Source organism: Euprymna scolopes, chromosome 43 (assembly GCF_053919585.1).
Source record: "Euprymna scolopes isolate OS-2025 chromosome 43, ASM5391958v1, whole genome shotgun sequence".
Taxonomy (NCBI): Eukaryota; Metazoa; Mollusca; class Cephalopoda; order Sepiida; family Sepiolidae; genus Euprymna; species Euprymna scolopes.
This window is the reverse complement of record NC_136524.1, coordinates 15,183,715-15,197,056: the sequence shown is the minus strand read 5'-3', so window position 1 is coordinate 15,197,056 and position 13,342 is coordinate 15,183,715. Positions and strand designations below refer to the sequence as shown.

Genomic DNA, 13,342 nt, shown 5'->3' with positions numbered 1-13,342 from the left:
TGATGGGCAGAAATCAGAGGCCCACATCCTGGGCCCAACTCTCTTCCTGATCTACATCAATGATCTCCCAAAACACATACTTAAATCATGCGTTGACATCTATGCTGATGACTCGACCATCTATGGCAACACATCAAAGACCGTAAATGACAAAGCTCTCTAATTCTCTCTCCTCTGATCTTGAGCACGTGGTACAATGGGGAAAGAGGTGGCTGGTCACTTTTAATTCATCCAAAACCAAGCTTCTATCTTTACATCATCAATGCTCTGATCCCCATCTGGCATCAATTGAAATGGATGGCTCTCGTCTTGGAGAGGCCCCATGTTTTGACAAGCTTCTGGGTTTGACCTTTACTCCTGATCTGAAATGGAACACGTACATCAAATCTGTTGGCAGGGACGCTGGGAAAATGGTGGGATCCTTCTACCGCTCCAGAAGATATCTCACTACTGATGCAATTCTCTATCTCTATAAAAGCCAAGTACGTCCAAGGATGGAGTACTGCTGCCACATCTGGGCAGGAGCTGCTAAAAACAGCGTATCCTGCCTTGACAGAGTACAAAATAGACTTTGTGGTTTGGTGGGGATGCTCTTTTCTCTTCTTTACAACCTTTCTCCCACAGGAGAGACGTTGCGAGCCTGTCTTTGTTTTATTGTTATTTCCATGGCAGGTGCTCGTCTGAGCTCCAATCCCTCGTCCCCCCTCGCCAATTTTTCATGAGACACACCCGTCTGGCTGAAACTACTGTCAATAATTTTCCCCACTCTTTATCTGTGCCTAAATCCAAACGTAGATTCCATGAACAAAGCTTCTTTTTTAGAATGGCACGCCAGTGGAACTCTCTGCCGCTTACCTGTTTCCCACCTGACTACAACTTGGACGTCTTCAAATCCAACATAAACAAACTCCTGACAAACCGCCCCCTTAAGTAAGACACTCTATCAAAACCCCCAATACTAATGATTACTACAATACTATCTCATTGATTACTGTACATGACTGAGTGACCTTCGGGCCTTGAGAAGTGGTGACCCCCTGTAAAAAAATTAAAAAATATATATATATATATATATATATATATATATATATATATATATATATATATATATATATATATATATTGTGGTAGTCCTTCCCTAATTCCGTCTATTAAAATTTATTTTCTTGATGTGAACTGTAAATAAATTTCTCTAATGATAATCATCTGAATTATGGGAGGGTTGTTTTAAGTTACATATACATAGGTTTTGTTAATTCCACTATAATAGAGAGTTGAAAATAGAGAGATGATTATATTAGACAAACATGAATTATGAGATTGAGATATGAGCATGAGTAAAATAGATATTGTTCGGTTGGTAGTTAGATAAGATAGCTATGAGACAAAAATGTTTTAGATATGTGTGTGTGTGCATATATATATATGTGTGTATATATATATATATTTATATATCTTCTATAATATAAATCTGTGTGTCTGGTCACGAATAGGCTCCTATATGGTTGACTATTTTAAAAAACTGATTGCATATAATGATAGAAGATGTATCGAGACACAGGAATGGGTATGTTTGATCTGGCAGAACGATGGTTCATTAAAATTGTGGGGTCTGCGTTCGCGCCTGGTACACAAAGTATGGAAATAAAAAATTAAAAAATTTAAAAAAAAAACGTTTACAAGTGTTTTTGATATAGATGTATATAAGAATACTTTGATAAGTATGTTTTAACTTAAATAGGGATGGTATAATAAAATTGTGGGGACTGCATTTGCGCCTAACCTCCATAGAATGAAAATAGGCACAAACTTTAATAAAGACTTTTCATATCTATCTGCGTAAGTATACTTTGATAATTATGCTTCAGTTTGAAGAAATATGGTATAATAAAATTATGAGATGTTCGTTCGCACATGACCTCCATAGAATGGAAATATGTCACAGAGTTTAACAAGGTTTTTTAATATAGATCCACAGAATATTGTGATAAGTGTTTCAGTATGAACAGGTATGGTATAATAAATTATGGGGTTTATCTATTTTTTTTTATTTTCATCATATTTTGCTTTAGTTTTGATACTCCCAAATTCAACCCAAATTTACAACCCTTCCTTTTCATTACCTATCATACTTTCATAAATCAGGGTCCATTTTCTGTAGGCTGTTTTTGAACCCAGTCAACGACGGGTACTTTTGCTAGTATATATATGTGTGTGTGTAGATGCGCATGTATCAGCATATATATATATATATATATATATATATATATATATATATATATATATATATATATATGTTTGTATATATATATGCATATATATATGTTTGTGTGTATGTATGCAGACAATACAAATATGTATGTAAGTTTTGAATTTATTTTTTCTCAGTTTTTCATTCTGGTTTATCAATAAGACGAAGTTCTGAAAATATTAGTTAGCTTAATAAATAAAAAACCCTCATATTTAGACTTATGGTATATTAGATACATCTCTATTTAAATACAGATATAATATAAATCATTTTATGTATATATTTATTTCATGTACATATGTCTTTTCATGTATATACGAGGGGCGTGCAATAAGTAATTCTCCTGACCTATAGCAATAGAGCAATGAAACTTGGCACAGTTATTAGTCTTTCTCTACATAGAAACCACTCAGTTATGCATTTCTCCCATCGTTTGATGCAGCTCTGGAGACCGATTTTGTAGAACACCCCAGGTTGGTCCTCCAACCACGACGTGACTTCAGAAATCAAGGCTGCATCATCTGAGAAACGCTTTCCTTTCAAAAACAACTTCATGGCTTGGAAGAGGTGAAAGTCAGAGGGTGCAATGTCAGGAGAGTAGGATGGGGGAGGATTTCATAACCACACGTCCATGCTTCTGATCTGGCGACATGCGAGTTGTGGACCGGAGCATTGTCCTGCAGGAGGAGGGTACCTTTGCTGATCTTGCCCCGCCTCTTGATTTTGATAGCTTCCCTTAATTTCCTCAAAAGTGAAGCATAATAGGCTCCTGTAATTGTGGTACCCTTTGCCAGGAAATCTGTCATCATTACTCCGTCCTGGTCCCAGAAGACTGTGAGCATGACCTTGCCAGCGGAGGGCTGCACTCTTGCCTTCTTTGGAGGTGGTGAGTCCAAGTCCTTCCACTGCATTGACTGGACTTTGGTCTCTGGATCATAGTGATGGACCCAGTGTAATCAGTCTTTTGAAAAACTGTGACTCATCTTCTTGGCACATCTCCAAATTCATCCTCGAGCACTCAATGCGTTCTCGCTTCTGGAATGGTGTGAGCAACCTGGGAATCCATCTGGCAAACACCTTTTGCATATGTGAATGGTCATGAATGATAGTTTCCACAGACCCTGTACTAATCTTGACATCTTGAGCTATTTGGCGAATAGTAATGCGCCAATCTTCCAAAATGGCAGCCTCAACTTGATGGACAGATGCCTCATCAATAGCAGAAGGCGGGGGCGACCAGATCTGGGAACTGTTTCCACAGACTTCCGGCCATGTTTGAATTCACGATGCCAGCGTTTTACTAGGTTATATGAGAATTTTTACTAGGTTATATGAGAGTTTTACTAGGTTATATTGAGAATTTTACTTTTCTTATCACCATAAGTTTCTTTCATTTCATCAAAAGTCTCCTGTTGTGTGCGTCCTTTCAAATACAAAAACCGGATCACTGCTCGACATTCAGCAGGCTCCATTTCATACCTAACTCAGTTCAAACACCTGTAAAACAGAAACCACAATTAGTTCAGAGCTGTAATTTGCCACATAATCCGTAGAGATATAAATCATTGCACATGCAAAATCTCAGCTAGATCAGACAACTGGAAGTGGGTCAGGGGCGTTAGTTATTACACGCCCTTCGTATGTTTTTATGTATAAATGTATTTTTATGTATATACCTATTTTTATATGTATACATGATTATGCATATGTATGGTAGACTCTTGAAAGTGCGTGCGTATGTAGCTTCATGCATATATACGCACAAGTGGATACATGCAATATATATATATATATATATATATATATATATATACATTTATATGTGTGTGTATACCTGTGCATGTGAGTATACATAGATATGTATATATACGTATGCATATGTGTATGTATACATATGTTCAAGCAAACATTATCAAATACAATGGAGGTACTTTGCTTTATGATTCTGTCTTTTATTTTTTCGATTTTTCGTATAAACTTTTTTTATATATAAATTGAAGATATTAAGAATTGAGAATTTTACTTTTCTACTTTTCTGTTTTTCACTTCACCAATTCCACCTGAAGATGATTCGAAGTCAAATCGAAAAGAATCACTAGCGCTTTCGATTTGACTTCGAATCATCTTCAGGTGGAATTGGTGAAGTGAAAAACAGAAAAGTAGAAAAGTAAAATTCTCAATAAACTGTAGGTAGTGACGGCGAATTAAAAAATATTTGGTTAAAAACTAAGTTGATTAAAAATCTGAGCTCTAAAATCTAAGGGTCTCCAAGCCAAATTTGCTAATATGCAAATTTGCTAATATATGCAAATTTGCTAATATGCAAATTTGCTAATATATGCAAATTTGCTAATATGCAAAGCATGACAATTCCGTGCTATGAAAGCAATAAATAGTAGGGTTCTAATGTAAATTAACTCAAGAATTTAAAACTTATTGGATTTATTTCATGCTGAACAATTTTAGTGTTTTCTACAAGGATTTGTTTAAGGTTGGAGGAGGACAGTTATGTTTTTTTGTGTAAATGTTGATATATGGCACTTGTGTTGGTTAAATGCACAGTCAGGCGACAAGGCAATGTTGTCGTTATATATCCAATGTATGCATTATTATTATTATTATTATTATTATTATTATTATTATTGTTATGGTAGTTACATTCTCTTAGAGAGCATTTGAACTAATATATAACATTAGTTTGCTCTAATGTTTATATAGCCAGAGAGGAGTTTTTCCCAAGTACAAGGTTTTGAGTTTTAAACTTCTCATAATGAATAAGTTTAATCCTACTAATGCTATCAACTGGAGTTGAACGATGCTTTTGTTCAATTTTAAAATTTGGTTATATTTGGTTCTGGTAAAATATATTACTATAATTTGCATTATGGTACTGACTAGTATTATTTTTAGGGTTTGGTAGGTTTGTCACATTAGTTTTACTTGTTCGTCAAGGATGTAGTTCAGAAAATGATTATAAATGAGTATCTGCTTTATATTTTTTACTTCAGTAAGTAATGCCTTTATAGTGAATGAGATCAGTTTTGTGAGAATTAATATTTTTATTTATAGCTATCTTGTAATGTTGTGGACACTCTCTCTTAAAGTTCAGGAGGCTTGAATTTATGTTGGTTATTATTTTTTTTTGTATGCAGAAGTTTTAAAGATATTGTTGGCCGTGTTGATTAAAGACATAGGATTTTTCTGTTATTATTCAATTCTACCGTGAACTTAAGAATTGAATTTTTTTAAAAAGGTCTTGCAGTTTGTATATCTGTTAATTCATATGACGAATTTCTGACAATAGTAATTTTTATTTTATTAATAAATTAAAAATAGAATGACTTATTTCCTATTTTAAAAGATTGCGATCATAGACAGAGTTTAGTTCGTTTTAGTGTTGACAAGTATAGATAGACACTGCATTGGTTCTAGGTCTCATCCAGCTGGGGGTTTTCTGTGTCGTGACCCCTACATCTCTATGCATCTCCCCATTTCTTTTTCTCTTTGTGTCTTTTCCAAACTTGTCCCCCTTATTTTTCTCTCCTGACAGCCACAATTTTTCCACCCCTTTCTCTCTAATTGCTTTCTTTCTCTACTTCATTATCCATCTTCTCAACTCTTTTTTTTTTCTCTCACTCTTTTTTCCGCCTTTCTTTCCCCCTTTTCAGATAAATACAAAAACCGGTGTAAATTCATCCTGACTAGCTCTCCTCATCCGAGAAGGCCTATAGAAGGTTGAAATAAATTTAAAATGAGATTGGACTAAGTTTGTGGTGTTTTTCTTTTAACTTAACAACCCTTTCCCCAATAATAAAAGAAGATAATTACACCCTTCCCGTAAATATATTTTAAAAATAAAGAGTCCAGAACGACTGATCAGGGAGAACACAAACCAGACCTCCACAAAAAAAAAAGTGTGGGAACCACTAGGACCTTGGAGACGCTTTGCCTAAACCCCAGGGAATACCAATGGCCATTGCCACTGAGAGATCAACTGTTGCGAAAACTTGAAGCCATCTGCACTGGTTATCAAGAGCAGTGAGGAGCATTAAAAATCTAGGGAGATTGTTGTCACTCTGACTCTAGGGAACACCGTAGCTTATTGCCACTTAGTAATCACTGGTGATGACCTGTGTGAAAAGTGAAATCTTGTCTTTGATTTTTATGAATATCTGGCGGGAACATTGATCTGCTAATAATAATAAACCCTAATAAATGTATAACTATTGTTATACATGGAATCTCTCAGATCTTTGAGCTGCCTTTAAATAAGCAGATTTGTAGCAGAAACAAATAAAACTCTTTTCTTGTGCATCAGTGCCTCCCCTGACTGTGCGATATGGCACATACTGACCAATCAGAGGCATAGCACAGGGACCTTCCATACTCCCTAAGGAACACTAACTGCTTCCATTCTGGACGAGAAAAACTCCTTCTTTTCCAGCCAGACACCAAAGAGAGCGAACCTGTTTCCTCACTCTCTCTCTCCCTCTGCCTACACCGATATCGACGATTCCCACTTGGGAATAACTACCGGGCAAAGGCAGACAAGTTTTATCCTAGTTATATCTTTTTGGCATCTTACCCTGACTCACTTCAATAAACCTTTTCCTTGTTAAGTTTTACAAAGTTGTTTGTTCATTTATTCAATAGCTTGTGTCAAATTATTTATTTTATTAGGGAGTGCCCGAAAAGCACTAACTCAACTCCTTAAAATAGTGACCCGATGTGTACACAAGTTTACTGAATGACGAGCCTGACTTCTTCCCCGTTTAAGCAAGGAAAAAGCGGCGGACAGAAATTTCTGTGAAATACTTTTCTCAGAACAGGAGACAAGTAATTCAAGGGATAGTTTATTCCACAAAACAAAAGAGGGAACTTTTACTAAAAAAAAACAAACAAAAAAAAAACTTGCTTCATGTACCGGCCAAAGCGTAAGTACCCGTTTAAAGAATTCATTTACCTCCAGGTTATAGGTTACACACACAGGCACAAAAAAAAAAAGAAAACACCCACACACACATATTGTCCATTTTTTTTTTACCACTGCTCTTTTGAATCATTTTTCTAGTGTATTTTCTTGTAAAATTTTTTTTTCTCTCTAGCCTGTTAAATATTTTTCTTATTTTTGCCTCTGTCTCAATATTTTCCCTAAATATTTCCCCTTTTTTCCACATGTGGTCCTTCGACAATGTCCTATCTATATTTTGGATAGTTAATTTTTTTTTTTGGTCTGTTATCGCTTTCTTCATATATACGAGTATATAAAATAGTTGCCGCAAGCCTTTGCAATGATGTCATCACCTAACAACATCGTTGATATGGCTATTTTAAAAGCCATTGAGAGACTCACTCACAAGGTAAAAAAATTTGGCAAGCTGGAGCCGCAGTTGCACAGGCACCAATTCCAGACTAACTCCTTACATTCACGCCACTACTGTCGCCACTCAAACAAGCCGAAACTGTGCTTTTACCACAGTTGGTTTGGTATGGAGGCACGGAAATGCAAAAACCCCTGTTCATACATGAACCAGGGAAACTAATGTCTGGGGAGCTGAGCACAGCAGGCTCTCCATGGGATATTTTCAACAACCGTGCCTATTTCATTACAGACTCCCTATCCCAAGCTCGTTGCTTGGTTGATATCGGAGCGACCTGCAGTATTTGGCCACTGAAACTTCTCACAGTGTCGTCCATCACACTCCAGGCGGTAAATTACTCCCCCATCCCCACGTATGGTCAAATTTCTCGTTCTCTGGACTTGGAATTACGGAGAGACTTTACGTGGGTCTTCACTATAATAGATTTACCCTACCCCATACTAGGTGTGGACTTCCTGCACCACTTCAACCTGATAGTGGATACGTGCAGATGTTGGCTGATAGACGCAAATACAGAACTTTCTGTCTCTGGTGTGAAAACAAACACCCCCTCTATCAGCCCAGTATTCTTCATTGCCACTTCAGATAACCCGTATCAAACTGCCTAAGACTCCTACCCGGAGGTAACAAATTTAAATTTTATGGTAAGGAAACCCACGCACACCACAAAACACCACATCGAGACCACAGGTGCTTCTGTTTTCTCATGCCCTCGCCGCCTCCCTGCTGATAAACTTAAGGTAACGAAGGCAGAATTCAATCATATGCTGCAGCTAGGAATAATACGCCCCTTGCCCAGTCCATGGGCTTCCCCTTTGCATATGGTCCCAAAATGTGACGAAGATTGGCATCCGACTGGGGACTACCGACGATTCAATGCCATGACGGTACCTGATCATTACCCAATCCCACATATACAGGATTTTGCTTCCTCGTTGCATGGTGTAAGACCTTTTCCAAACTAGATTTGGTCAAGGCTAACCATCAAATCCCAGTAAATCCGGCCGACATACCAAAGACGGCAGTAACAACTCCTTTCAGAGCGTTTGAATTTTTAACTATGCCTTTCGATTTATGTAATGCCGCGAGTACTTTTCAGTGCTTCATGGACGAAGAAGTGCGTGATTTGGACTTTGTCTGTAACTATATAGACGACATTCTTGTGGCTAGTGCCTCACCTGAGGAACACATCACTCACCTATGTCTACTGTTCGAACGGTTTCAGCAATACCAGTTGAGGATTAACCCTGGTAAATGTGTTTTCGGTGCTTCGTCACTAGTTTTCCTGGGCCACATTATCAGCCCAGATGGTATATCTTCATTACCGGAAAAGGTGAAGGCTCTGCAAGACCTTCAACAACCTACTTCACTTCGCCAACTAAGGCACTTCCTCAGTCTGTTGAACTACTACAGACGCTTTATCCCACACTGTGCGGATCTTCTAGCACCTCTTTCCAACCTGTTACGTAACAGGAAGAAGAAAAATAAGCAAATCTCACTTAATGAGGTCCAGCTTACAGCTTTCAATGAGGTGAAAACAAAACTAGCGACAACATCTCTACTTGCACATCCTGTACCCGATGCCCAGTTTTCACTGGTGTTGACGCATCAGGCACAGCTGTAAGTGCAGTGTTGCAACAGCAGCACCAACAACAGTTACAACCTCTCCCATACTTTTCGTGACAACTGAAACCGGCAGAACAATGTTACAGCATGTTTGGCTGTGAACTGCTGGCAATGTACCTCACAGTGAAACACTTCCAACATTCACTCGAGGGTCGTCAATTTGTGATCTACACTGATCACCGTCCGCTTACATACGCACTTCGTTCTAAGCCAGACAAATATTCTCCCTGCGAAACACGCCACTTGGATTTTGTTTCACAATTTACCAGCGATATCCGACATATCTTGGGTGAGCAGAACGCAGCAGCAGACGCCTTGTCTCGCCTTCCCATTAATTCTCTGTCCTCACCATCAGATATCGATTTACAGTAGATGGCCTTAGACCAACCTAGTCTGGACACGTTGGATCCATCGTCACTGAATTTGCGACTTGCAAATTCGCATACCTGCCCATACCTACCTCGGACACGCAGATCATATGTGACACCTCAATGGATTCACCTCGACCATTTGTTCCAAAGACTCATTGTAGAGTTGTTTTTGACACTTTACACAACCTAACACACCCCGGATGCAAAGCCACAGTGAAGCTGATTACAGCTAGATTTTTCTGGCCTCATAGGGCGTGATATTACTGCCTTGACACGTTCCTGTGTATCCTGCCAAAAGTCAAAGGTACACGAGCATATCCGTGCACTCCTTGGAACATTCAGCACCCTAGATGCTCGGTTTAGCCATGTTCACATAGATTTGGTTGGATCATGGCCGGTCAGTCAGGGATTTACTTATCTCCTGACCTACATAGACTGTTTCACACGGTGGCCTGAAACTATTCCCCTAAATGACATTTCGGCTGAATCTGTAGCGCGAGCCCTTATATCAGGCTGGATATCGCGTTATGGAGTTCCCACCACCATCACCACTGATCGTAGTGTACAATTCGAATCCCACCTATTCCTGAACTGTCCAGGATCCTAGGGATCACACGCATTCGGACACCGAGCTATCACCCAGCTTCTAATGGGATGATAGAATGCTTCCATCGCCAATTGAAAGCAGCATTATATGCTTACTCTGACGAACAGCGATGGAGCGAGTACTTACCGGTCGTCATTCTTGGCTGTCGTGCCTCAATCAAAGAGGACTTGAGATATTCTGCAGCCGAACTAGTCTATGGAGCACCTTTATCGTTGCCAGGTCAGATGCTGACCCTGATAGAGGATACAACAACTGACTCAGCTCTGTATGTCAACAGAATACGAGCCTGTCTCAGTAAGCTACCACCGATGCACCCTAGGGAACTAGGGAACAGACCATAAAATCTTTGGTCCCGAAGGACATATCAACATGGACTCATGTGTTCCTTAGAAAGGACGCAGTAAAAGCTCCCCTAACTCCTCCTACACTGCTTTCACACACTGATAAGACTTTTATCCATGACATTAGTGGTAAAAAAGAGACAGTTTCCATAGATAGGGTAAAAAGAGCCTTTCTGGACACATTAATACATGAGCCACACATTCCTCCAACATACACACAGCATCATCATACACCTGAGGTAAATGCTCCACGTGAGAACAGTTATGTGACCACTACACGTAGTGGCCGACGGGTACATTAGCCAAAGAAATTATGTAAAACTGTATATTTCTGTTAAAAAAGGAACTTTTCTTTCTCTTCTTTCTAAAAAAAAGAACATTTTTTTTTTCGTAAAAACAAAAAAAATAAATTAAATAAATTGACATTTTTATTTAATTTTTTTTTTTTTGCTATTTGTTCTGCTACCTTTTTTTCTGTTGGCTTTCAGCCTAAGCAGGAGGTTATGTAGCAGAAACAAATAGAACTCTTTTCTTATGCATCAGTGCCTCCCCTGACTGTGCGATATGGCACATACTGACCAATCAGAGGCATACCACAGGGACCTTCCTTACTCCCTAAGGAACTCTAGCTGCTTCCGTTCCGGACGAGAAAAACTCCTCCTTTTCCAGCCAGACGCCAAAGACAGCGGACCTGTTTCCTCACTCTCCCATTCTCACTACACCGGTATCGACGATTCCCACTTGGGAATAACTACCGGGCAAAGCCAGACAAGTTTTATCCTAGTTATATCTTTTTGGTATCTTACCCTGACTCGCTTCAATAAACCTTTTCCTTGTTAAGTTTTACAAAGTTGTTTGTTTGTTTATTCAGTAACTTGTGTCGAATTATTTATTTTATTAGGGAGTGCCCGAAAAGTATTAACTCAACTCCCTAAAGATTTTTTTATAGAATTCTAATTTTTTACACTCCCTACACTATATATATATATATATATATATATATATATAATTATTATTATTATTATTAGAAACAAAAACAAAAAAACGATTTGATTTGGGAATCTGGTGTGTTTGTGGTTTTATGGTGAATTAGAACTCTAGCTAGGATTAGTGTAGACTAATCAGAACTACAGTGATGCGGATGATTATAGACTCCCCTCTCCAAATTTTTGATTGGTCTTGTGCCTAATTTTTTGTTTTATAAATTTTCTGTGGCAGAATAAAGAATATATAAATCAATGAGCTCCGTAATTTTGTGGTTCATTTCAATATAAAAAACGTAATTTATTTTATATACAACTTTGAAAGTAGAACCATTTCATGTCCTTTTTTTATTTAACTTGTATAAATTGTATTAATTGAATGAAATGTAATGCATTTTTTTTAAAAATAATTTAATTTAGAAGAATTAACATTGGAATAATTTTGATTTTACTTTGATACAAATGCAAATTTTACTTGTACATTTTTTTTATTTTTAGGTATGATATAATTTACAACCAGTCAGTTACAACAGAAGATATTTTTCTACAACTGGGCAACAAGACTCCAAACACAAGTAGCTGTGAAAAAATGGTGGTGAGTGTACAAGTGCATGTGAAGGGTTTCGATGGAAAAACAAGTTTTTAAACAGGAAATATTTTGGCTAAATGAAAAACTCATTTTATAAGCATATATTTATCTATTATATCGAGGGTAAATGCTACTCTTTTGTTTTTTCTTTCAATTTTCTTATCACTTTGTTCAAGCGGGAGATAGAGTATCCTATTGGATGCCAAACATTCACTTGCTATTTTATATATTCCAACCAAAAGATATTTTTTAAATTCTGATCATCCCTTTAAGAGCAATTTAAGTTTGAATCTCTCTTGCACTTGGTTCACCGGATATATTTGTCAGGTAATTCTAAAAATTCTTTTTCATGAGTCCAGTTGTTTCTATAATTACTGGAATGAGAGAGATCTTCTTAAGATTCCAGTTTCTTTTCATGTCATTGGTATTTCCTTATCTTTCCCTCTGAGCTCTGTTAAATCCAACATCACTGGGGACACTAACTAACTAAGGTTGTTCCTTTCCCCTTCTTGTCCCATATCTAAAAGTATGTAACTGTAGAGATTGCATCATCATAGTCGATGGTGCATGACTTATTTCCAACTGGTTTTTCTGCTAAACATGTTCCCATGACTTTCTGCTGTATTTGATATTCAATTTTTTACAGATTTTCCAGTGGAGATATTTACTCATTCCATTGTGGCACATTGTATAGTAGCAATCTCTTAACAGAACCTTATAGCTAGATTTCAGGTGGCTCACACGCTCTACTTCTGTGTGGCAGAACAAGCACTTACTGTCATTTTAAGCCTTGATCTTGGGCAGCCATTATAATCCTCTCCTGATTCTAGTGGAGTGATCCTCTTTTTAGCCAGTCTATAGAGCCTTCCTTATCTATATATCAATCCAAAAAATAATTGGCACGTTGTTGGTTGATTCATTCTTCCAGTTTTTGCAATGGAAGTTCTTGGTGTATTTTTGGTGAATCTTTTGGGCTATTTCCACATCAACCTTGTTTTTTGATTTTATCTCATTTGCAAGAATGATTAATTGTAGGTATATACCGCTTCATACTAAAAAAATTCCAGCAAGAACTTAACAGTCAGCCGTGGTTCTCTCCTGAATGTGCTGCTGCCATTGCTCACAGAAATAACTTTTTTTATTGCTTCCAACGTAATAGATGTACTGAGACTAAAGCCAATTCCAGGACTGCC

General features: G+C 37.6%; 1 protein-coding gene across 6 annotated transcripts in view; it reads left to right on the top strand.

The window, feature by feature from the left end:
• LOC145268204 (dynein axonemal assembly factor 6-like) overlaps positions 1 to 13,342 on the top strand; it is a 461,727-nt gene that overhangs the window by 322,507 nt on the left and 125,878 nt on the right. For all 6 annotated transcript variants that reach the window (XM_080123470.1, XM_080123469.1, XM_080123467.1 and 3 more), the window contains one exon: positions 12,059 to 12,155. In XM_080123470.1, the coding sequence (XP_079979596.1) occupies positions 12,059 to 12,155 (97 nt within the window). The remainder of the gene's footprint in view (positions 1 to 12,058; positions 12,156 to 13,342) is intronic.